Here is a 26,437-nt window from a genome sequence, read left to right as displayed (position 1 = left end):
GCCTACAATTGATCCGAAAGGAAAGGCAAACAAAAAAAAGAAGGATGAGATTCACGAAAACTCGTATCTTTCCTTGCCACCCTGAGCATCCACCCGATCGATCAGGATGCCTCTTTCAGTCTTTCTAATTTAAAAATATAATTCCTCTCTATATCAAAATATAAGACATTTAAGTTTGCCATAATTCAACGTTTTAGAAAATTGAACTAGGTTATAGGAAAATAAATGCGCCAGCATCTACAACATTACATTACATCCACCATGAATGTATACAGTATTCTATTCTGGTATTATAGATGTTAAAGTAGATTTCAATGATGTCGGACAAAATTTGAAAGGTTTGATTTGGGATAAAACTAAGACGTCCTAATTTTTAAACGCGGGGAGTAATAATTTTCATAAACTTATAAAGACTTAGGAAAAAGAGCATTTGCTTGGTTCTTATTTTAATCTAAAGAATTCTTAAGCAAAATCTGTCCAACCACGTGCTAGGGGTGCAGGTCTTATTTGTTTGGGTGTGATTGCGGGGTTCCCTCAAAACTCATTTAATTGAACAGATAATCCGAATTTGAAAGCAAATGTGTGGGACCGACGGGCCAACCGATGATGCAATTAAGAAAAATAACAGAGAAGAGGATTGTTATAAGAAGTGCAAATGGGGGAGAAAGGCCTTGAATTGTGCACGCACAGTCTTGCTTTATCAAGTCGCAAACCCTTCTAGCATCAAGCACAAAGCTACTTCTAAAGTTTCTTCCTTGTAGACTCCATCAGTATCTCCCTCCATATATTTCAAAAGGTAATTTTACATTTCTATGTCCTTTCTAAAGTAACCCCGTCGAAAAGCACGGGTTTTTATTCTGTGCGACCGTAAATGTGTGTGGGGGGGGGGGGGGGGGGGATTCCACACAAATCGAACTACGCTAGATACATTTTCGCGGTACTTCCCGTACGTGTATAGATAATGGTTTAAAACTTTAAAAGAAAAACACGCCTGCCTGGGGAAGAGTCGTTGTTGCATTGCTCGACACGTCAGCGTCTCTGTGAAGGGTGTTCCAGGGCTGCTCCCAACAGCATGCCACCGTACAAGCTCTGGATCGTCTCCTCTTTTACACGGCCTCCTCGTCGTACCCTACGCAGACGCAAAGGCTTCCAGAGACACGGTAGCTAGTGCGTGCGCGTACAAGCTCGGTGCTAGTAGACTAGTAGTACGGTGCGGTCAGCTGCCTTCGATCAGGGTGAGGTCGTCGTCGTCGGCGGCGGCGGCGGCGGCAGTAGTGCAGCGCGCTTCTTGGCCTCGAGCGCCGCCGCCAGCAGCTGCTCGAACGTCTCGAGGAACGCCGCCCACTCCGCGGAGCTCAGGTCGCCGAACGACACGTGCTTCCGCCCGCCGGAGGAGGCCGCGCCCTCGTCGACGCCGTCGCCGTCGGGTGGAGGGCACGGGAGGACGACGGAGTCGTGGGCCTGCCTGCACAGCGCCTCGAGGGTGCTCAGCCCCTCCTCCTGCGCCATGAACTCGCGGGTCATCATGTCGCCGATGTCGGCGAGGCAGAGCCCCGCCGCGGCCGCGCGCTTCAGGAAGATGGTGCAGAGGGTGAGGATCCGGATGGCGGGCTCCTTGAGGGACGGCAGCTGGGCGCGGAGCGTCTCGGCGTCCTTGAACGGGTCCAGCGACGCGACGTACGCCAGCTCGTCGTCGGAGAAGGGCAGCGAGGCCTGCGGCCAGTGCAGCCACTCGAAGTACGGGTCGTCCAGCTGCTCCGGCAGGCAGAGGCCGTGGTCGATCGGCACAAGGTCGAGCGGCGGCGGCGGCGCGGACGCGCTGCGGCTGCTCCTCGGCGGGTTCTTGACGAGGATGTTGCCCGCGTGCCGGTCGATGTTGAGGAGGCGGACGTCGAGGATGCCGACGCGGTGCACGGACGCCACCGAGAACCGCGACGGGCCCAGCTCGCCGGCGTCGTACTCGTGCGCCACGAAGCGCTGGATCGACGCCATGGTCGCCGGCATCCCGGGGCCGCGCGAGATCTTGATCAGCGCGGTTGGCTCCACGCTGGCGAAGCCGTCGTGGTCGAGGAGGAAGGCGGCGACTTCCCGCAGCACGGCCTGGCTCTCGTACCCGCCGTTCCCGGCCGCGGTGTCGTCGAGCTGCTTGATGACGGCGACGTGCTCGCCGTCGCGGCTGCCGGTGAGCAGCAGCGCCCCGCCGAGGCCGCTCTGCGCGGGGACAAGCCGCGTCCCCGACGCGATGGCGGCCGCGGCCTCCGCGATGAGCTCGCGCACGCCGCGGGCGTGGCGGCCCGCGACGATCTCCACGCGCTGCACCTTGCCCTCCGAGCGGTCCGCGTGCTCCGCGCCGGCGGGCGCGACGGTCGTGAAGCACGGGGAGGACTGGCTCCGGCGCCGCGGGGACAGGCCGGTGTGGCCCGCTCCGGCGGCGGCGTCGCCGTGCTCCCGGTGGTCCCTGCCGAGCAGCGGGCTGTCGAGCTGCGCGACGGAGTGGAGGCGGCAGTGCCGGCCCCGCACGTCGGGGGGGTCGACGTTGTGGAAGTGGCCGACCGCGATTGCCATCATGGGCTGGCTAACGAGCTGTGGTTGCCTCCGGCGCCAGTGCCGGCCGGTGGCGCCGGGCGGCTAGCTGCCTCGCATTTTCCATGCACGCATACAAGGCCACGAGATCAGATCACACAATCCACACACAGCAACAAGATCGTGAGTTGACACCCATACCTTCGCTTGTGTTTTTGGCTTGTTAGAAGTTAGAACAGCATGTCAGTGGAGAGGTACCTAGCTACATCCAGAGCGATCAGTCAGCAGCAGCCGTCGCAGCAGCCCAGCGACAACGTCGGCGGCAGCACGGCGGCGGCGGCAGGGGCGGGCTCAGGCATGGATCGAGGCTCGGCGGCGTGCAATGCAAGACTTCAATTGTGGCCCGGGCGTGGTCTCGAGAACCGATCGAGCAGAGATGATCGAAGGCAGGGAGATCCAAGGGCGCGTGCTGCTCCCCCCCGGCGGCCGGCCGGCCTCCGCCCACCGCGCGCCGCCGCCCGCCCACCAGCCGACCCTCCTTTTGGTTTTTTTTCCTAGTTTAGATACGGACGAGCCAATAATGTGGCTGTGTTCTTCTCCGTCCCGCGTCCTTCTAATCTCTTCTTTCCCTTCCCTCCGCGCGCGCGGCTGGGAGGAAGGAAAGGAAGGAGAAGAGGGAAGAAGATCGGAGGAGCAGCAGCGACGACTGTCTATTTTTGCAACCGGGGAGGAGCCCCGGTGTAGATATAGATCGGACGCGGCGGTGGCCTCCGTCGCCGCTCCGCCAGGAGGCTAAATTTGGCCGGCCCCCTCGCCTCGCCCCTCCGCCACGGCCGTGCATGGCCACGCCCGAGCGCCGCGCCGCGCATGCCCAGCCGCTGGCCCGTTCCTCGCGAGGAGGGCCGTGCATGTGGCGACTGGCGAGCCGAGCTTCGTGGGGGGAGACGGGAGGGCCCCCTCGCCTCGCCCCTCCGCCACGGCCGTGCATGGCCACGCCCGAGCGCCGCGCCGCGCATGCCCAGCCGCTGGCCCGTTCCTCGCGAGGAGGGCCGTGCATGTGGCGACTGGCGAGCCGAGCTTCGTGGGGGGAGACGGGAGGTAGGCTTTCCGTTCCAGTTCCTTCGGTTTGCTCGGGCGATTCGCATGAAGAAATCAGTTGACCAATGATCCGTTTTTTTTCTTTTTTGAAGGAAGGTTGATCAATGATCGCTTGATCTTGAAATGTTGATCGCTGCAGCAATTGCTCGTTGCTTCAGGTCTCGCGTACGAATGTGCCAGAGAGGCCCAGAGTGCGTGGCTGTCAGCCCATTTACAGCCCGCATGGTCGCATGGGTAGTAAACAGCCCACATTCAACAAAGCCATTTGACGTTGATTTCTGTTTTGTTGCTGCCATTTTCTTTTTGAGTAGACTGTGACAGAACCGCCCAAATTAAACCGGCTTAAATGCTCTAACTATTATTTTAAGTATTAATCAAGCCACTGCGCACTTAAAACGGTGTAATCTGGCAGCATACTGGGTTAAGGATCGAAAACACCGGAAGTCTCACCCGAAGGCGAGCACAGATGATTACATGCAAACAAAAGTTTCTCAAAATTAAGTTTACAAAGCAAAGTATTACAATTAAGTTTAAATAAAAATTATCAGAGTTAAAAGTGCAGCGGAAATTTAGAAAGAAAGTTCAGTTTGAAAACCACGAGATCTACGAAGTCGGGAGGATGTCACATCGAGCCCACCGACGTGAATCCTGGTCAGCTTCCACCAACAATAAATACCTGAAAACAGAATAACAACAAACCCTGAGTATACTAATACTCAGCAAGGCTTACCCGACTAAGGGTATACTTAGCCCATTATCTAGACATGCATGGCTTTTTGGCTCTGGAGTTTGTTTTGCTGAAAAGTTACTAATACTGGATCCTTACTTTCAATATTTTAGTTCAATTTAAATTTATCAAGCCCCAACTAGATTTGCCTGACATCTAAGCAAGCATGGTTGATCACATTAATCTTTACAGAGTACCACAAACATATCTCATCACATTTCTCTTCTTATTTTCACTTCTTTACTACGATGTGACACAGTGACCAAGGCTCTCATATCCGCGAGTCACGGCGAATCGATCCGATTTAACCTTGCAAGGTGGACCTAACCAACACGACACATGTAAGCCTCATCGGGCCACGCGCGTCAACTGTTTCCATCATTACCACGACATCCGAACCACGCCTGCTAAAACCCAGGTGATGGGCCCCTCCCGGTGAACTCCCAGAGAACCCGAAGGCGGCATCCTATCCAACACCCGCCAACTCCCACGCCCAGCATAGCAGGTCGGAATTCAAACTATCGTTGTAAAGCGGTACACAGCTTACCGGTTTCGACTACATCCTACTTCCGGCATGTCGTTAGTACTGTTCAATCCTCAATCAACAATGCCAACAACGGTACGGTCCTCAATCGACACAGGCGGAGGCTAAATTCCATCCATTTTATATCCAGAACCCATTTCATCTCCGCCCGGTCTCCATTTCGTTTTCCTCATTGATTCACTCTCAAACCACATTGCCACAAGCAACAAGATCTTAAATCTCGCGAGCGACAGGAATCACTCAACTTCTACCGAGATCCTACTTAGCAGAGCATTTCTATCGACATCTGCATACTAGTATTGACCCTCGGGTACCTAGGGAGAACATGCATACTAGATTTCCATACAACTCCTAGAACGTAAATGCACAATTACTTAATTAAACATTGAATACTTAAATTAGGGTTATGCTCCGGGGCTTGCCTGGGATTTGACACAAGGTCAGTGTTAGTTAGATGATACTCGCTTGGCGAGCATCTGCCTTCGGTCATGCACATCAGGATCCATCCATCCATCTTCTGGATATGTCAACCAAACATCATCTTCGGGTTCGGCTCCAACTTTATCCTTTAGTTCCACGCGTCATGCATCTAGCGTACCTATATGATATGCAACGATGCAAATGCATGAATGTAAAGAAAACAACACACGATGCATTTAAAAGGCATACAAGATAAACCGAGTCACACCACACCGATTTAAGCACCAAAAAGTGTTTAATTAGATACTACTCAAATCTTTCATAGAAAGATAGCAAGGAACATCAAGTATGGTAGGCAAAGCACGAGAGAGCAACTAAAGACTTTATTTAGCTAACAAGCCAACATAAGTAAGTTTTATAAAAACCACCAACATACTAGTTCTAAATGATTTCACAAGGTTAGCACATGAACAAAACAAGTTGCCGCAATTATCTATGCGGGAAGACATTTCTTAGCAATAACAAAAGAAAAACTATATCTAGGAACCATATAAATGTAAAAACTTGACATGCAGCAAGAATCTGATAGCACAAATTAAATAGCATGCTAATATAAAGATAGGGAGTGTAAAAACAATTTGCCAACATTTGTTGATAACATAAAGTATTTATTTTGGTCTTAGCAATACAAGCAGAATAAAAATAGATTTACAAACATGCACATAGAGTTTGGATCTGAAATTTTTACAGTGAACTAGGAATACAAGGAGTAAGCTACTGCACAAATTTCATAATTTTTGAACAACCAGAACTACAAATATTAAATAAACAAGTAAAACAAGCATTAACCATGATTAAACCAATACATCACAGAAACATTAAACAACCAGCATGTTAAATATTTTTCTTAAGTTCTACATGGCAAAACAAAGCTAACCCAACAAGTTTTACATTTTTCTCATGCTCCTAACTTTATTTAGGCAATTAACAATCTACAAAATCATTTATCTAGCATAAATAAAACTGCACAGAAAAAGTTGTCAAACAACACATTTCATGGTTCTATCTTATAGAGCATAAAAAGATGAATCTAACAAAATTTGTTTTGCATTTTTAGCATTTTCCTACTATTTACTATGCATTTTTAAAGTTTGCAGCAATTAAACTAGAAAGAAATAAAGAAAATCGAGGTCATATTGCATATAGGCCCTTAGATTTAAAGTATTTTGTGCTTGGTCCCTGGATCTTTTACTTACCCCCTAGAACTTTTTGTTTCTCTGCGAAAAGACCCCTGGCCGGAGTTAAAACAGAGGAGGCGTGTAGGGGCGGCGGCCGGCCAGATTCCGGCAAGGAGGCTCGCCGGCGGCGAGGGCCCCCTGGGGGAAAAGGAAGAGGAGGTCGGCGCGAACCTGTAGCTGGGTTTGGAGCGCGAGGAGGTGCCCGGAGGCTGCCTAACCGCGGCGGCCGGCGGCCGCCGGCGGGTCTGCTCGGCAACGGCGGCGCTCCGGCAGGAGAGGACAGCGATGGTGGGGGTGCGTGAGCTTCTGGAGATGGAGTGGAGGGTGGTGGCGTGCTCGATTTGGGTGGTGGGGCACGGATGAGGGGGCTCCGCGGCGAGCTGCCCGCGGCGGCGACCATGGCGTGCGGCGGTGGCGAGCTCGGCCCGTGGCCGCGGCGACCATGGCTCAGCACTGGAAGGCAGGGCGAGCACCGCGTGGCGTGCGCCAGCGACGCAGGCGTGGGCGCAGGCAGGCGGATGGCGCGCGGCTGCGCGGGACACGCGCGGCGTGCAGAGCAGGCGGCCAGCGAGCGCACAGAGGTGGTGGCGAGGAGACGAGCTTGAGAAGAGTCGGGAACGGGCAACGCGGCCTCGGGAAGAGGATAAGGACGCCCGAACGGAGAGCGAGGATCACCGGCGCGGCGATGCGTGGAGTCGCCGGCGGGCTGTCGGTCGCGGTATGGGCAGCACAGGGGAGAACAGGGAGTAAGAGTGACTGATTTTGACCAATTTTTGGACTCGATTTGACCAGCCAAAACTCAAAATTTCATATAGAAACTCGAAATTCGGCCAAAATTAAAGTTGCAGAGGAAGAGAAGGTCTACAACTTTTGTTTTGGGCGAAGGTTGATTTGGAGCTCGGATTAGGGAGAAAAACAAGATCGAACAAAGCTAAGTTGATGAACACTATGCGTGCCTAATTAACTTTAATGACCAAATTAGGATCATGATTAGCAAATGAAGCACAAAATTAACACCGGGGTGTTACAGCCTCACCCCCTTAAAAGAATCTCGTCCCGAGATTCAGAACGAAAGACTTCCAAGGAGAGAGGAGCAAACTAATCCTCAAATGCGGTAGAAAACACTTATTCCAGAGAAGATCAAAGTTGATGGCAGGAGCGAGAAGGTCACTATTGATGGTAGGAGCCGTTTCAGATAAGGATTTGAGAACCTAAAGAGTGATTAAAAAGCGAAGTGCAAGAAACACGATATCTACCACAATTTCCTTTGCCCAACTGGCAACTTGTCCAACTTCAATTATTGCAGGTCCTCTTGCTTCAACAGTAATGGCATAAGTAGCTCGATCATCCCAACATCTTCAACAAGATCACTTGTCTACCACCTCTTAATGACGACGGCGCATTCAAGAAGACATCCGAACTCGATTCTTGCACGGCACTTCAACTAGATTGTACAAGCACGCCATGCACGATTTCCAGGTCCAGAAAGAAAAGGTAAAAGAATAATCAATGACGATGAGACAAAGTGGTCAAGTTCTCGCAGAGCCGAGATAAGAACATCCTTTAGTGTTGAATGTTTGCAGCTCTCGATGAGAGTTATTTTAAGATTTATGGATAGCAGAGGAAGATAGTACTAACGATTGCCTTAAGAGGAGTTTTTGGAACATCCTTGCTCAGGTTTTTGCTATCTGAATTTGTTGCACGATGCTAATTGCAAAACATGCTTGTTTATGCCCATGCAATGCCACTATGCTTAGGGATAGTGACAGAATGTTCAAACTCATGATGCATATGCTCAATAACCACGATAATAATGGACTCTTGAGAGGGATGATTGCAGGACCAATGCAATGCAGTAATGGACTTCTCCATGCGAATGAAACGGTGCATGTCATATGATGCATTTGCCATGATGCTGGTTCAATGATGCATACACCATGATGCAAGGATGACAATGCTCTCGATGTATGCATGTATGAGATGCATAAGCATGATGCACACATGCATGAGTTGATGATGCATATGGTCCGTACCCCGTAACCGTTCTCTCGTGACTAACACCTTGTTAGCTCTATACCCTCGAGGAAGGATCAACAGATAGGACACTAGTAAGGTTGCATAAAAGGGAATCGCAGTGAGTTACGTCAAACATACCTTGGCACCAGCGCGCTCCTAGTGGCTCAATCATGTGGCTGCAGCACACATGAGGCCCTAGGTTCCGTCGCGGCATCAGAGTCATGCAACTAAACACCACCACAAGAGAAATCAAGAGTAGCAATCCAACAGGCCAGAAGAGGCAAGATAGGTTCGAGGGAACCCAAGACAACCCATGATATTACACTCGAACCCAAGACTAGCAGGGTTTTTCATGAACTACGATTTCAAATCCATTTAAAAATATTATGGCTATTTATTTTTTAGAAAAATGTTTCCCTAATACCTCTTGAAACATTTCCTACACGTGCAACTTTGTAAAAGGACGTGGCACGATATTTGCGAGTTTAGCACTAATATGCAAGAACATATCCTTCCATTTTTAAATATATGACGTTAGCTTAACATCATCTCTATCTCTATCTCTACTACTAAAAAGAATGATTGGGAGAAAAAAACTTGTGCGACCTTAGCTCTCTCTCCCGTGGTGGCTCTGCCAACTAGGAATCTCACCCCCCCCCCCCGTGCGATCATCGCCTCCCCCTGCTGGTTTCCTGCCCGCCTGGCCTATCCACGCCCGTCCGCTCGCCAGCCCTACCTTCGTGCCCTCTCTGATGCCATCGCGACTCCACTGTCGCCCCGCCGGGCCATCCCGCCGCACGGCCCTACATTCACCTCGATCCGCCCCCGCGCCTAATCCCGGCCGCGCCGCTGCAGTCGCGCCGGCATCGCCGCACAAATGGAAGCCGCCACCGCGCATCTCGCCTGCGCTGTTGCGCAGCACCACTCCTCAATCGGCGGCATCTCGAGGGCACACTGAGGCTCGCGGAACACCCCGCGGCCACACTACTCGTTTACCCTCCACACCCTCCGATCCTCACTCGTTGCATCAGGAGGGACGCCAAGGCACCGGAAGTGCGAGAGGAGAATAAAAAGTCGGCCAGCCAATCCATGAGTCCGCCACTCCCTTAGCTGCGTGCAGGGGATGCCGTCGCCGAGGCATGGTCACGGGCCACCCCGGCAAGTAGCGGACTAGCATAGCGCAGGCGTGCAGCGCAAACCGCAAAGCTCTCATCATCTGTCGCAACACTAACTGTCAGCCCCCTGCGAGGACATGCTAATCCTGGACTTCGTCATCAGCCCTGCTGACGGAGAAGCTCAACCCCGTGTCTCAATTTTCATTTAAGGTGTGTTACTGTTTTACATATGCTTGTCGATTTGGGAATAATTTACTCCTTGTAACTGTGATCTTCTAATTAAATTTTGGCATGGCAGATCGTGCAATAGATAAGAATCGCGTCCCCTTGATTAATGGTAGAAATTTTGATCTGTTACGTAGTCAAATAGCAACACATGCACATATCAGACTGTTTGGGCACTAATGAATAAGTACTGTTTGAGAGAATGTCAACATATTAAAATGGGTAGCCATGGATACAAATTCTGCTGCATAGTTATTAGGTATCCATGCTGAATCTTGTTGTGAAATACTAATTCTGCTGCATAGTCAAATAGGTATCCAATTATCCTTGCTAAAACTTGCTATGAAATACTGCAGGTCACCAAAGCTTGACCAGACAATCAAAAGTAGCAGCAAGAACGTCAATAAATATTGACCGGAGAGAGTAATCAAAACATTTGAAATCAGATTGTTATTCATTCTTTACTCCCACCTTGCTTCAAGAATTCTATCTGGAAATGATAGTAAAAGAAAGGATTATACAATGAATTTTGATCAGGTAGCAAAGAATCTCTTTTCAGGTGAGCATGCGCTTTCATATTGGACTGTAGTTTACAAAAAGTACCCATTGTGTGTGGTGGTCTCAGATTGGAGACTTCAGTTATGTGTGCTAGAACTGGACTTCAGTTAAAAACATAATGTTGGTGCTTGGTGACTGCAGACTTAATATTCATATTTTCTTCACCACTTAAAAGAATACAAAACTGAATGCTCATATGAATTCTCTGGATTGTTCATTTTGTTTGCAGAGCTGAAAGTCTGAAGTGTCCATCAACATACATACCTCACCTGTACCATCAATTATTCCATTTTCTTATCTTAGTGGCACGCAAAGGTACCATAAAATTATTGTACTTTTGTGTTTTCTTCTATTACGTTTGTGGTTGCCTATGCATGCCATAACTTGTTTTTGTTGTGTAAGTATTTAAATTAATTCGGCAAATCTTCCCTTCCGCGTGTGAGGACTATATGTGTGTTTTTTGAAGCCGTGAGAGAGCTTTGTGTTAGTAAGCCAATTTGTGGAGTCCATAACACATTTCAAGAAAGGTGTAGGGAACCATGCTCTAGCTGTAGCTCTAAGAACATTCCTACTGGTACAACCCCTGCCTGGATTATTTTTTTGAGTTGTATGTATTCTCGCTAAGATAAGCCGTTGATAAGACACCAACCTTCTTAAGTCACTATTATCGTTATCAGAGATTGTCTACGTCAGTATAGATGTATTGGCGCTTATCAGTAAATTTATTGGTGCTTATTAGTAAAATTCAGGGATGGTCTACAACTCTACATCGGTATATCCATATTGGTCCTTATATGTAAATTTTGGACTTTGCACACAAGTCATTTAGTGTTCTTTTTCTCTTCTTTATAAATGAAAATTATGATCAGGATTATCAAACAATAGATGCTCAACTGAAGCACCAGTTCCCACTTGGAAGGCTTTCTGTTCAGGGGTGGTTCCCGTGGAGGCGAAAGTAGAGAGCGAGATGAAAAGCAATAAAGTTGCACCGATTTTTACTTTTGTTCTATTGTATCACTTATCTAGCTATTTGTTTGCTTACTTTGGAATGGTGCACGAATATTTTTCATATCAAAGAGTATGTCTTTATTGTTGTATGAAATTGATGCTCATTCTCCATTGAAGCAGCAAATGGGTACCTATCTATTCATAGAAATAAATATATGATTGTACTTAATTGAATTTCCACATGACTTGTCAAGCTTGGTTTGAATGTAATACATTTGCAAGGTATTTGTATTTAACAATAAATATTTTGTCCGTAGCAACGCACGGGCACGAACCTAGTATATTAGAAATGGCTAACTAGCATGTCATAATGTTACATGTGAGACAGTGGAACAAGTGTTTAACATTTCCATAATGCCCATTGGAATGTCGTATTGAGTATATGTTGGAATGAAATATGTTAGAGTCTTAATTTCAGAGTGTCTCGCTGAAAACATTATTTTGATCGAATCAAAGCCACATGGCAAGTGCAATACCACTGAGGCCAAGTTGAGATGTGGAGCGCCATGATGGTTGGGCGTGCATCGTGTTGCTGATATGGTTGCATGTAGCATGTGACTTTGTCGATCTCATCCTAGTTTGCACCTTTGCTAGGTTTCTTTCAAACCCTGAAATTGGTGGTTAAATTCTAATACTTTTAAGGACATGTTTCAGGCACTCCAAAAGATCCAAATGAAATCCTCGCTTGGAGCAACTCGAGGATAGAGAGCTTTCACGTCAAGGTCGCCCCGCCTGTTTGCCTGCCGGCCGCCGCTGGCACGGAGCGCAACGGAACCGCCGTCCCTCCCCCGGTCGGTCGCGATTCGCAACAGCTGTCGAGCGCCGAAGTGTCGAGCACACTCCAAGGCAAGCCGCGGCGGCGGCCGCGCGCGACCAGCGAACAGGGCGCCGGTTGCCCGGCTCAAACGCGCCCCCATGTGCCTCCCCCCACGCGCCGAGAGCGAGCGACGGCGCGTGCCCGCGGAGCGAACGAACCCGCGCGGCCGGGGCACGCTCGGACGCTCAGTCGATCGGTCGCGGGACGGCGGGGAGTGGCTCCCAACTGTTAAAATCAGTTAGTGTTCTAGGATCGACTAGACACGGATCAAGAGGGGTATCTTCCATCTTTCCTTTTCACAAGTGCAAAAGAGTTCCTAGATCTAGAACACAGAGAGTATATTAGAGTACAGAGAGAGGGAGAGAGAGACCATCACCACCGGAGGAGCTTGAGGCAGACATCGCAGGTTCGCTGATGAAGATCTGCTCTAGGGCAGCGGCGAGCGATGCAGCAGCTGCACGGTCGTGGTGGCGTTGTCGTGGACGGCGCCGACGACGACGAACCAGGGTTGATGGTGGCGGCGGTGAGACTTCCCACTGCTCCAGCGCCTCTCTCTAGATCGGCTAGGGTTAGGGAATCTGAGTGAGGGTGCTGGCGGCGCGACGAACCTCATGTCATGTGCCCCGGCCCATCACCCCCTTTTTATTTTTGGCGCTGTGCAGCGGGGGCCCACCAACCATTAAGGGTTGGGCGCCCCCGATCAGGGCGCGGATTAAGGCCCTAATAGACCGTTGGGTCTATTAGGAAGGAGATCAATCCAACATTCTCTCCTTTGATCTCACTTTGTACTTTAACTTTATACTTTAACATGAAACTTTTTCCTTTAGTTGTTCCATCACAGATTGATAAATAGAGCATGCTTTATCGTCACGGTCCAAGACCGATAGACTCAACAGCTACCATATACATCACTGTTTTGAAACAAATTCTTTATCTTTTGGGCCCTTTTTATTCTCCAGAAATCACAGGCTTTCCCTTAAACCCATGCCGGCTATGTGTTCCATGAACACATTGGGTGGTAAGCCTTTAGTTAGCGGATCCGCAAGCATTTTCTTTGTACTTATATGCTCGAGTGTAATAGTGTGATTCTGGATTTTCTCCTTCACAACATAAAACTTTATGTCAATGTGTTTGGCAGCACCACTTGACTTATTGTTGTGAGCATAAAACACTGCTGGTTCATTGTCGCAGTACATTCTGAGTGGTCTTTGAATGCTGTCTACCACTCTTAAACCGGGTATAAATTTCTTTAACCATTCAACCTGCCCCGAGGCCTCATAACATGCCACAAATTCAGCGTACATGGTCGATGATGCAGTGACGCTTTGTTTGGAGCTTTTCCACAATATAGCTCCCCCTGCGAGTGTGAACACATAACCGGACGTGGACTTTCGGTCATCGATGTCCCCCGCAAAATCCGCATCTGAGTACCCTTCTATCTCTAGGGAATCGGATTTTCTGTATGTTAGCATGAGGCCTTTTGTGCCTTGCACATAACGTAATGCTTTCTTTACCATAATCCAGTGTGCCTGTCCTGGATTACTTTGATATCTGCCAAGTATCCCGGTAACAAAAGCTAAGTCAGGGCGTGTACAAACTTGAGCATATTATATGCTTCCTACAGCTGAAGCATATGGAACCGCTTTCATTTGATCGATCTCATACTGGTTCCTGGGACATTGAAATTTCCCAAATCTATCGCCCTTGACTATTGGAGCAGGTGAAGGCTTGCACATATGCATACTGTATTTCTTTAGAATTTTTTCTAAGTATGCCTTTTGTGACAGTCCTAATACACCCTTTGTTCTATCTCGGTGAATTTCAATTCCCAATACAAATGAAGCTTCACCAAGATCTTTCATATCAAAGTTTGAGGACAAGAATTTCTTTGTCTCCAGTAGCAGACCAACATCACTACTAGCAAGTAGAATGTCATCCACATATAGGATCAGGAAAATAAATTTTCCACTTCTGAATTTTGCATAAATGCAATTGTCCTCCTCATTTTCTTTAAACCCAAATTTTCTTATGGTTTCATCAAACTTTAAATACCACTGCCTAGAGGCTTGCTTTAATCCATAAATGGATTTTTTTAAGCGACACCCCATATGTTCTTTTCCTTTCATGACAAAACCTTTTGGTTGTGCCATGTAAACATTTTCATACAAATCCCCGTTAAGGAATGCCGTCTTTACATCCATCTGATGTAACTCTAAGTCATAATGTGCCACCAATGCCATTATAATCCTGAAGGAATCTTTACACGAAACCGGAGAAAAAGTTTCGTTATAGTCTATCCCTTCTCTTTGCGTAAAGTCTTTTGCCACGAGTCGTGCTTTGAACCTTTCTACATTCCCTTTGGAGTCATGTTTTATCTTGTAAACCCATTTACAACCTACTGTTTTGGCTCCTTTAGGAATTTCCTCTAAGTCCCAAACACCATTGGAACTCATTGATTTCATCTCATCCTTCATAGCTTCCAGCCATTTAGATGAGTGAATACTTCTCATGGCTTCTTCATACGAAGTGGGATCACCCTCCATATGAACCTCTTCTGTATTATAAACTTCATAGTCGCTAGAAATAGCCGACCTTCTTTCTCTTTGTGACCTTCTAAGAGCTACTGCTTGTGGCACATTTTGTGCCTCAACTTCTGGCACATTTTCCATAGGGGGCTGTAGCACCACCTCCTCATGTCCAACCGCGGGTTCAGGCTGTTCCTGGATGACAGGTTCCAAACCTTCGCTCACAGTTGGTATGGGTGGAGTTACGACAGGTGTTGACACCGTAATAACTGGAATAGTTGGCGCAGCAACAACCGAAGAAGGTACTGACGTCACTATTTCAGGAACTTTTGGTGCAGCATCAACAGGTAGTGAGAAAAATGGCTCTTGAATCATAGGAGTAGGCACATACACCCGCTTCTCCTCAAGGTCAATTTCTCTAGGTACCATGCTCCCCCTGATCATTTCACTTTCTAGAAAGACAGCATGTCTCGTTTCTACAAACTTTGTATGTCTGTCTGGACAGTAGAAACGAAAACCTTCCGACTTTTCAGGATAGCCTATAAAATGGCAGCTTACAGTTTTGGAATCCAGTTTTCCAATATTTAGATTAAACACTTTAGCCTCAGCTGGGCTCCCCCAGACCCGTAGGTGAGTCAGTGAGGGTTCTCTTCCTGTCCATAGCTCATACGGCGTTTTGGGCACCGATTTGCTTGGCACTCTGTTGAGAATATGGATGGCGGTTTTCAACGCCTCCATCCACAGACTCAATGGCAATGAGGAATAACTCATCATATTGCGCACCATATCCATTAGTGTACGGTTGCGCCTTTCAGCTACTCCATTTTGCTGAGGCTCCCCCGGTGTAGAGTATTGGGCAACTATTCCATTTTCCTGTAAAAACCTCGCAAAAGGTCCAGGAACTTGTCCATAAGGGGTATGTCGACCGTAGTACTCCCCTCCACGGTCTGATCTTACTATTTTAATTCTTTTGTCAAGCTGATTCTCAACCTCAGCTTTGAATATTTTAAATTTATCCAATGCTTCAGATCTTTCTTTGATTGGATAAATGTAACCATAGCGGGAGTAATCGTCTGTGAATGTTATGAACGAATCATATCCATCCACACTTTTCACAGGAAACGGTCCACATATATCAGTGTGAATTATTTCTAACGTTCCTGCACTTCGTTTGGCACCCTTTTTAATTTGCTTTACAAATTTTCCTTTAATGCATTCAACGCATTGTTCAAAATCAGAGAACTCTAGCTGTGGAAGAATTTCACTTTTCACTAATCTTTCAATTCTCCCCCTCGAAATATGGCCTAAACGACAGTGCCATAATTTCGATGAAGTATCTTGAGTTCTCTTTCTTTTCTTTGTTTCTTTCTCTGACAAGGATTCATTCACATTCACATTACATACAGAATGCACTTTATCACGCATAGATAATAAATAAAGATCATTGTAAAGGACAGCATCACCAATACAATTATTATCAAACCATAGTTCACATTTGTCATTCGCAAAATGACAACCAAAACCATCTGTGTCTAAGCGTGATACACTGATCAAGTTTATTTGAAGCGAAGGAACAAATAAAACATCTTTTAATACAAGCATGAAACCATTAACTAGCTCGAGGGAGACATCGCCAACAGCTTCCACATCTGCTTGTACTCCGTTCGCGACTTTAATTTGTCTTTCGCTTCTTAGCGTAGTCCTTGTCGAACGGAATCCCTGTAAAGAATTTGCAACATGCACAGTTGCACCAGAATCAATCCACCAAGTAGATTTAGAAAACTTTAAATACAGGGATTCATTAACAAATGAAATTACATTCTCACCATTCTTTGCCATTATCATTTTTAAATAAGCGGGACAATCTGCTTTGCGATGCCCCTTGTCAAAACAGTGGAAGCACTCATCTTGTGCTGGAGTGCGCTGTTGCTGACGCTGTTGCTGATACTTCTGTGGCATAGGGGCTTTGTCTTTAGCTTTAGAGGAAGAAGCAGCTTGGAAAGGCCTTTTCTTGTTATTATGCACAAAATTGACAGACCCACCATTCTGTTTCTTGAGTCTATCTTCCTCTTGTGCACACATTGCAATTGTCTTTTCCATGTTCCACTTCTCTGGCTGTGAGTTATAGTTTACAACGAACGTTGCAAACTCTTTTGGCAGAGAGGCGAACACCAGGTGCACCATAAACTCTTCTTTGAGATCCAAGTCCATTGGTTTGAGCTTGGAGTTCAAAGCACACATCCCCATGATATGATCTCTTATCGTACCGGCATTGCCATAGTACCTTTTTGTGACCAACTGCTCTATGATCTGTGTGGCATAAGTCTTTGAAGAACCAGTAAACTGATTCTTTATCTTTGCAAGGTATTCTGCAGCTGAATCACACTCTCCAATTGAACCCAAAATATTAGGATCAATTGTGTTCTTTATAACTGCCACACATTTTTTGTTGGCGTTATTCCACTTTGTCTTTTCGAGATCATAAGCCATCTTTAAGGGAGCATAGTCCCTTTGCTTTTTCTGCCACTCAGCATCAGTGTCAGAATCTCCTCTCACTGGAGCCGGTGGCTCAGTGGGCTTTGGAGTGGTGATAATCTCATCCACTTCTCCACAGACGAAAGCAAGATCAACTTTCTTGATCCATTCACCATAGTTATCTCCTTTTAGTGTTGGGATGTGACTGATGAATCCCATCAAATTCATCCCCGCTGAAAATTTCAAAAAATAGTGAGAACATAATAACAATAATTGCATGTAAAATTTCAACGTTGGTCAAACCCTAGTTCATTCTTTCCCTCCCCTTTCTCTCTCCTCGAAACGGAGGCGACGGCCGCTGGCCATGGTGGCCCGGCGGAGTGGGCAGGGCGGCGCCACTGTGGCTTGCTCGCCGGCGCGCGCGCTCGCCGGTGGGTGAGCGCGCCGCCGTCGAGCTCGCCATGGATGGCGCCAGGCTCTCGAGCCCCGCATGCGCAAAACCCCAGCGTCCCGGAGCGGCAAGCCGGCGGCTTCTCTGTGCCGAGATGTCCGGCGAGCGGCGGCGCAAACGCGTCCCGCGCACCGGTGGCGGCAGTGGCACGCGGACCAGGTTGGCCCCGCGCCCTTTCACCTCTAGGGTTAGGGTTAGGGTTGCATTTTTGAGTTCGATTTGCAATCGATTCTCTCTGTTCTTTTCGATTTGCATCGAGTTCTTTATTTTCCTTCGATTTCTTTCGATTCACAGACTGAATCCGTCTTTGCCCCTACTGGATCTATGCACTAGCATGACGTTTGATACCATTGTTAAAATCAGTTAGTGTTCTAGGATCGACTAGACACGGATCAAGAGGGGTATCTTCCATCTTTCCTTTTCACAAGTGCAAAAGAGTTCCTAGATCTAGAACACTGAGAGTATATTAGAGTACAGAGAGAGGGAGAGAGAGACCATCACCACCGGAGGAGCTTGAGGCAGCCATCACAGGTTCGCTGATGAAGATCTGCTCTAGGGCAGCGGCGAGCGATGCAGCAGCTGCACGGTCGTGGTGGCGTTGTCGTGGACGGCGCCGACGACGACGAACCAGGGTTGATGGTGGCGGCGGTGAGACTTCCCAGTGCTCCAGCGCCTCTCTCTAGATCGGCTAGGGTTAGGGAATCTGAGTGAGGGTGCTGGCGGCGCGACGAACCTCATGTCATGTGCCCCGGCCCATCACCCCTTTTTATTTTGGCGCTGTGCAGCGGGGGCCCACCAACCATTAAGGGTTGGGCGCCCCCGATCAGGGCGCGGATTAAGGCCCTAATAGACCGTTGGGTCTATTAGGAAGGAGATCAATCCAACACCAACCTGGCAAAAGCGACCGCCGGCGTGGCCGGTGGCCCGGGCCCGTCCGTTAGACGTGAAGTGCAGCAAGTGCTCGTGCCTACCTGATGCCTATAGTTAGCTACTCCCTCCGTTCCAAATTATAAATTATTCCAAAAATCTTAAAGAGTCAATTTTTTTTCAAATTTAATCAAATTTATACAACAAAACAATAACATTTACGATACCAATTAAATATTATTAGATTATTTATTAGTTATATTTTTATAGTATACCTATTTGATTTTATAATTTTTTGTGTTTCTCTCTATAATATTAATCAAACTTTGAGATGATTTGACTCTCCAAAATTTTTAAAATGACTTATAATTTAGAACGAATGGAGTACTAGCCTACTAGTCCTGTAGCATCAACCATCAGGTTAAAGAGTGCTCGTGTTAGCTGGTGCGGGTGATGGGGATCGACGCGTCCAAAACTAAGAACCTGCCGATCAGGACGAGCTAGCCTTAGCTTTCACGACGCGGACGCGGGGAAAACGATGGGCTCGGTACTGATCTGATCAGGTCCTTGGGGCACGACCGCACGACGGCCTCTCGTAGTAGGCTCTCCTGCGCCGCTGCGCGTGAGCTGGCCACGCCTGCTGCTGCACGTTGGTTATGAACTTATGATTGATCGCATAGCCCATCATGGTGTCTAACGGACACGGTTGGAATCCCACTTGCATGCCGGATATAAAGGGCAGAAATGGGTACACGATATACGTACACCATTAACCGAACTGATAGTCTTTGTTAACAATGGCCACCGATGAGTTGCTAAACAATGTTATTCTAAACGCTAAACGGTAAACAGTCGGTCACCTTCCGTTTAGCCCATTATTCAGGCAAAACAGGTGTTTTAATGGGGAAACGGCCATTTAAACGATTAAAATAACGAATTAAACGGAAACAGTGTGCCACTGTTTAGCATTTAAACAGTGTGTAAACGGGCTAAACGACCGTTTAGATGAACAGTGCTGCTAAATCATTCCTAGCGATATGCAGGCCCACAGAACACACAACTCAAACAAAAAAAAAGGCTCGCGATCTCTCGCCAGGCAACGCCGCAGAGCTAAGCCAAATTGCGGAAGAGGGGGCCTGCACTGCCATGCCACTAATCGACGGGTTTACATAATTAAGTAGTTAATGGCCTACACGGCCACGACAAGGCCGCCGCTGTTATCCTATCCCGAACCCCCGTGGCGCGCTGGAGCAGAGCAGTGGCCTCACCGGGAGATCCAACACCGGAACATGGGGTGCGCGCGCGCGCTGACCACTCACTCACCCGCCGGCCGCCGCTCACCAGCGGCCGCCGCCGGCCTGCCTGCCTGCCTCATGCTCTGCCCGCGGTCACGGGCGCGCGCGCGCTACCTGCCCGTCGGCGGCATCTATCCGGCCGGCAACATGGCCTTGACAGGCCGCGGCGCGCGGCGCCCTGATTGGTGATTGCTCGATCCGACGCGGTGAACGGGGCCTACCCTCCCGGCCGGCGAGGCGGCGAGCCATACAAAAATGGGCCGCGGGGCACGGCCATCTCGAGCTGTCGGCGGTCGGCCACACGGCCGGTGGTCCGCCCCGACGCCGCCGGCTCGCGACCCGAGGAAATGTTCGTGGGGAGGGAGGATAGGAGGACAGGAATCTCTGAGGGCGCTGTCCTCTGCATCTCGGCGCAAAGGACAAGCAGAGCCTCGGGGTCCTGCCGCGAACTCTTTTTCGCTTTTGTCGAGAGGGAATATGGATCGTATCTGATGATCTAGGGCGGTAGAAAGATCGGGGGAAATGTCGTAGCGGACTCGTCGTATCGTAGAGTAGAGTAGAGTAGAGTAGAGCGGCGTCTCCTCCGTGAGCCTCACGCGCCGGCAACCGGCAACACCGCGCCTTTTCCTTTTTGTAAGCGTAGCTCAAGGCTTGAAGCTAGGCTTCCAGCGCAAATTTTTTTCGTTGGAATTTTACTAATTTGAATTACTAAATAAAGTCTATTTATAAATTTTTTTTCATAGATGGGTTGTAAATCGCGAGACGAATCCAATTGTCGTGGTGTGGCAAACCACAGCCGGGTGGCGGAATGCACCCGCCTAAGTCCAGAGGGTGAGTACTCGGGGGTTAGCTAGCGACCAGTTCGATCTCGCTCAAGAACACGATGAACACCAAGGATTTAGAGTGGTTCGGACCGCCGGAGCGTAATACCCTACGTCCACTATGTGTTGTATTGCCTTGCCTCAAGAGAGTCTGCGAGAGCTTGGGCGAGCTGAGTGTGTGATCTAGGAAGCTCGTCCTGTACAGCGAGTGCCTCCCTTTTATATCTCAAGGGAGGCGCGTACATGACTGCTGGGTCCCCGACAAGTGGGCCCAACCGGTGTAGTATAAAATAACGTTTTGTCCATACATTATGATGTCGCAGGCAAAGGAGATCTCTCTCCCAGATATCCCTGTCTGCTCCTGGAGTCCCCCGTTCAGCATGTCCAGGCACTGTCTTGTCGGAACGACGCCAGGTGTAGCCAGCGGCGTCGCCTGCCACGTAGCTGGACGGGCCGTGTAGCTTGCGGCGTAGGCGGCATGATGAAAAAGTATCGTGCCGTCGTATCCAATTAATGCGGCAGACGGGCTCTGCGCGGGGTGCGGCTGCACTGTGTATCTTGGTAATATGCGGTACACAGTGAGGCCTGACAAAGGATGTCCCGCGTGCCGCGGTGGCAGAGCACGCCTCAACCACCAGCATTGAATGTGATGGGAGGGCGAGTCTTCCAGTGGAAGGTTCGCGCTTGAGCCCGCGCCCGTGCCTCCGGGACACGTGGCGGCTCCGGACCCCCCGGCGGTATGTTGGTTCTACTGCACGGGAGGTCCGGATGGGTGCGAGAGGTCCCGGACCCCTATGGGGGTCCGATGCCCCGGCTGGCAGTTCGGAGCTTCCTTTCCTCAGGGACACGTGGCGTCTCCGGACTCGTCCCCGAGCGAGGAGCGGGCCCGGGTCCGTTGGCCCGGTGAGGTAAGAGCTAGACCCGTGGGGCCCGGCTGCTCCGCCCTTTACCGCGCGGTTATGGATAACTACGCGGGCATTGTCTTGCTGCAGTAGAAGTCGGTATCCCTACTTAAGGGTACCGACACTAATGATGCTAATTAATCCATAATTAATCAATAATTAGCGGATAGTTACTATGCCTGTGTTCGGCTGGTGAGCAGCCCACCAGCTCTACAGTTATTCTTTCTCACGTTCCTCCAGCTCCGGCCTGCCGAACAGTGTTTTTCTCTCACAGCACTTCAGCTCCAGCCTGCCGAACACGGTGTATAGCATCGCTGTTACAAATCATGGATTAAGTAGGCTCATTAGATTCGTCTCGCGATTTACAACCCATCTATGCAAAAAAATTTGTAAATAGACTTCATTTAGTACTCTATGCATGTGTCGAAACATTCGATGTGACGGTTTTTTTGTGTTTACGGGGTTTATGGGGTGGGAACTAAACAGCACTTGCGCAATTTTTTCACGTGAAGAAAAAAGTTCTCGTGACAGCGCAGCAGCACTAGCTATCTGTCTCGTCCGAGCTGAACCCGACGACGAGCTCGTGTAGCCGTATCCGGCGTCACAGGCTAACAGTTGAGCGAACGGTCACGCCGCATTTGGACATGGCGCCACGATCAGATTGGCGCGCCGCCACCGGCCACTTCGCATGCCTGCATAGGATACGCCCTGACCGGGCGTCCTCGTCCACTCTGTATCCAATTCGCCAAACCTGAAGCCCCTGTCCATTCTTCTACTTCTACCGACGTGGCGGATGGGCTACACTGAACTAGTACTGGTGTGTACGCAGACGTAGCATTCAAACGCCACCCGCGCGCGCGAGGAGAACGTATCCACCGGGGGGTTTTTTCGGTACATCTTGCGAGGCGGCAGCTCGTGGTGGGATTTTGATGGGGGCGATTAGTGGTGGGATCAGTGCTGGAAATTGGAATGGTGGCGCACTGATGCGTCAATCCCCAAGATCGATCGATCGCTAGTGGTCTAGTGGATCAGTGGTCACGGATTTAATTATTATTATACAAACTCCTAAATCGCTTAAACTTTGCAATGGACTCTTATCTTACGCACGCTCGGTTCACGAACCAGACAGAAATCGATCACCATTGCCAAGAGCACGAGCGAGCGATCTTAATTTTTTTTCTTACATTTTGCAAGACAACCGAGCACATGACAAACCAATGGATCTTGGGAGGATCGAGCTGATCAATCGCCGGCGCGGAACGGAATATATTGATCCGCGCCGGCCGGTCGTTGTAACGAGAGAGGAGGAAGGCAGGCAGGAGAAACCAAAAGGAATCGCGGAGAGGGAGGGAGGGACGGAAGGAGGAGCTCGCCGGCGGCGGCCGGCCGGCCGGCCGATCAGGAGCTGTTGACCTGGCGGCACTGCTTCCTGATCTGGCCGCTGGTGCCGGTGAGCACCTCGACGCGGCCCATCTTCTTCATGGACATGGAGAAGGCGGCGTAAAACTTGATGGGGTTGGTGAGGTCCTGCACCATCTGCGCCGCGGCGGCGTTCTGCGTGAGCGCGGCGTCGGAGGCGAGCGTCCCCTGCTTGTTGAGCACGTTGGTGAAGTAGCTGCTGTCGAACTTGAGCGCCGTGCCGCCGTCGAGGTTCACGGTGCCGGGCGCCGCCGCGGAGGGGCACGACGACATGAGCGCGCGGGCGTAGGCGGCGTCCAGCAGCGGGTCGACGCTGGTGGCGTTCCCCTGGTACAGCCGCGGCGTGACGCTGGAGCAGCTGGCGACGCCGATGGTGTGCGCGCCGGAGAGCGCGACGAGGTCCGTGAGGTTGAGCCCGCGGTTCTGGAAGCTGGCGAGGAGGCCGGCGAAGCCCGCGAACGGGGACGGCAGCGCGCCCGTGTTGGACGCCAGCGACACGGTGCCGTCCCGCCGCCCGGTCTCCACCTGCCACAGCGACGCCTTGAACTGGTACGAGACGGCGTCGCGCGCCGCCAGGGCGAGGATGTCGGCGCACGACACGACGCCCGGGCACGCCTGCTCCACCTGCGCCTTGATGGCGTCGATCACCTCGTAGCCGCCCACCGACTGGTTCGGCCCCGCCGTCTTCTCGCTCTGCGCGTTGTCCAGCAGGATCGACGCGTCGCACCCCTGCACGCACAGCACAGCACGCGCACACGTGAGATCGGAGCCGGTAGTGGCCAGTCACGAGCCCGGAGCTCAGGCACCTCCATTCACAGCGACGCCAGGAGCACAGCATGGCCGTGGCGAGCGACGACACGGACAGGACGCGGCACGCGCGCACGATGCGTCGCGGTCGCCCACCAGCGGCCGGCCCGGCTGGCCAGATGGGGTTCTGAAAATCTGGCGGGCGGGCGGGCAAGGGTCCAAGGCGAGCGACCGCCGTACGGGGTGCGGCAGCCTTGCTAGCTGTCGCAGCGGAGTCCGGATGGGTGGGCATGGCATTGGCATGGGGCGTGGACACAGCAGGTGAGCAGCAGGCTCCGGCCCGGCGCGCATGTGAGCGGGGGCGGGGGGCCGGGCGGGAAGATGACAAGATTCGCTTTGCTCCCCTAGTCCCTTGCCCTCGCGCTGCTCTCGTCTCGTGCGTGAAATTTTTCCCCCGGATTGCGTGCGTCGCCATTCGCCAACCGGGGGAAAGGAAAGGAGCCAGCCAGGGGTGCCGTAATGCTTACGTATACGGCGGCCAAAGCCGCAGAACACGAGGAGAAGGGAGACTAGTTGAATACTGCTATTCTGAGATACCCCCTGCGGCCCTGCCTGTCCTCGGTAAAACTGACAAAAGGGTGCTGGTGCTCACTCTGCTGAAAGCCCCAAAAAAGAGAGCAGGAAAAACTACTGCCAATGGCAACTGGAAAGGGCGTACCAACCCTCCCTCCCATGGTAAAAATCTGCCGGCAGGAGTACACTGTATCTGTGTATGGGGGCATTATTCCAAAAAAAAAATCTGTGTATGGGGGCATGTATGCGAAGCTGTACTGCTGCTGTATTTGGGTGGCCAGCCGGCGCCTGACCTGAATCTGCATGGGTGGCTCCTGACCAGGCCAGAGCATGGTTAACCTTACCGGTGGGAACCGGTCCGGTTTGACCGGTAACCGGTCAAACCGGTCCGGACCGGTTCCGGTTCCGACCGGTTCCCAACCGGTCCAAATTCAAATTTTGAATTTGAATTCAAAAAAATGAAAAATTCTCAAAAAATTCCTAAAAATATTTCAAGGTGTGATGAATCTAATGGTGTCAAATTTTCTCAAAAATTCGTTCACTTAGTATGGTTTGCGGAATTTATAAGTTAAATAAAAAAAACGTGCATACGAAAGTATACAAATACAATGTAAGAGTAGTATAAAAAAGAGTTGGAGGGTTCATTTAGACTAAAATATGTTGTACAAACATTTATTTAGTATACTTTGTGGGCATTTGAATTTAAACAAAAAAAGAAAAAAATTTGAATTTGACCTGTACCAGTCAAACCGGCCGGTTACCATCCAAACCGGCCGGTATACCGGCCAAACCGGCCGGTATACCGGTCTAACCGACCGGCATACCGATCGGAACCGGTTGAACGGGGAAGTTTGAATTCAAATTTGAATTCCACCGGTTCCGACCGGTAACCGGCCAAACCGGACCGGTATACCGGAACCGGAGGCCGGCGGTTACCGGTCACCGGTCGGATACGTGAACCCTGGGCCAGAGAGCGGGAGACTCTTGCGGATCAATGCGGTTGGAGATGCGGAATTCCTGGAGCCTGGAGGAGGAGGAAGAAGCCGAGCGGGCGGGCAGGCAGGCAAGCAGGCGTTTCTGGAACAAGAACGCCGCGCCATGCCATGCCGTGCCGACAAGAGTAAATGCACAGGCGAACCAACTAGAAACGATTCTCCTACCGCACCGACGGCTGGCTGACGGGCATGATTGGGGAGGCGAGGGGGCAGAAGAATAATGGATGGACGAACGATTGAGGGAGGAGGAGGGAGGGGCGGCACGGACCTTGACGAAGCAGTCGTGGAAGTGGAGGCGGAGGAGGCGGGCGGGGAGCGCGGGGTTGGCGGCGACCTGCGCCCAAGTGACGCTGCGGACGATGGAGTCCACGCTGGGGCAGCTCTTCTGGTAGAAGTTGTAGGCCAGGCCCGGGTTGGTCTCGAGGAGCCCCGCCCGCGCGGGCGCCACTAAATGGCCCAGGACCACGGCCACCCACCACCACGCCGCCGCGGCGCCACCGCCGCCTCGCCACCGCGACCCCCCTGCCGCTTGCTGCCTCCCCACCATCTCCACCGGCCTCCTCCTCTCTCTCTCTCCTCTTAACTAAGCGCGCGAGCAGCCTCCGCGGACCAGCAGTGATCTTGGAGGAGGGAGAGGGAGGGACGGGAGGAGGAGGAATCACGAAGGGGCTCGCGAGTGTTTGGAGATGACAGTGTCATTAACGGGGCGGCTCGGGGGCCGCCATTTATAGCCGCGCGCGCCGGCTCGTCCCTCCACTCCACGACCCCGTCGGGTGCCCGCCTGCGCTGCGCGTCCCTCCTGGCAGCTTTGCGCGAAAGCGAAGTGGTGCCAAGCAATCGCGCAGCCATAGCCAGCCGGGGCAGGACAGTGATGTGGCCGGGGTCTCGCTAGCTAGCTGTGCCTTGACAGCCCCAACTTGCGTGCGTTGTTTATGATTTGGGTTGGAAGCGCGCCATGATCTGTCGGTATCAGGCACAAAGCACGACGGCACAAGCGGGGGCACTGTAGAGGGTTAACTGGCTCGGTGGTGGGTGGACCGTGGACCGGGCCATGTGTTCGTTCCTTGCGACGATGTGT

The 26,437-nt window shown here is 50.7% G+C and overlaps 2 protein-coding genes and 1 long non-coding RNA gene across 3 annotated transcripts; 1 reads left to right on the top strand and 2 right to left on the bottom strand.

Moving 5' to 3' along the window:
• Positions 1 to 1,003: 1,003 nt before the first annotated feature.
• Positions 1,004 to 2,628, bottom strand: LOC120676230 (phosphatidylinositol 4-kinase gamma 1-like). The gene has a single exon (XM_039957461.1). The coding sequence runs from the start codon at positions 2,566 to 2,568 to the stop codon at positions 1,231 to 1,233; it is 1,338 nt and encodes a 445-aa protein (XP_039813395.1). The 5' UTR covers positions 2,569 to 2,628; the 3' UTR covers positions 1,004 to 1,230.
• Positions 2,629 to 9,771: 7,143 nt separating this feature from the next.
• On the top strand, positions 9,772 to 10,897 carry LOC120676403. Its single transcript, XR_005675801.1, has 3 exons — positions 9,772 to 9,891; positions 10,263 to 10,465; positions 10,694 to 10,897. It is a non-coding gene; the product is annotated as an uncharacterized LOC120676403 (long non-coding RNA).
• An 11,841-nt stretch (positions 10,898 to 22,738) lies between these two features.
• Positions 22,739 to 26,072, bottom strand: LOC120674291 (cationic peroxidase 1-like). The gene is made up of 2 exons (XM_039955456.1): positions 25,628 to 26,072; positions 22,739 to 23,773 (listed from the first exon to the last, which is right to left on the bottom strand). Exons 1-2 carry the CDS (start codon positions 25,904 to 25,906, stop codon positions 23,024 to 23,026), a joined length of 1,029 nt encoding a protein of 342 aa, XP_039811390.1. The 5' UTR covers positions 25,907 to 26,072; the 3' UTR covers positions 22,739 to 23,023.
• Between the last annotated feature and the right edge of the window lie 365 nt (positions 26,073 to 26,437).

Source organism: Panicum virgatum, chromosome 5N (genome assembly GCF_016808335.1).
Source record: "Panicum virgatum strain AP13 chromosome 5N, P.virgatum_v5, whole genome shotgun sequence".
Classification (NCBI taxonomy): Eukaryota; Viridiplantae; Streptophyta; class Magnoliopsida; order Poales; family Poaceae; genus Panicum; species Panicum virgatum.
Note: the sequence above shows the minus strand (reverse complement) of the source record. Positions and strands in the feature narration are given on the sequence as shown.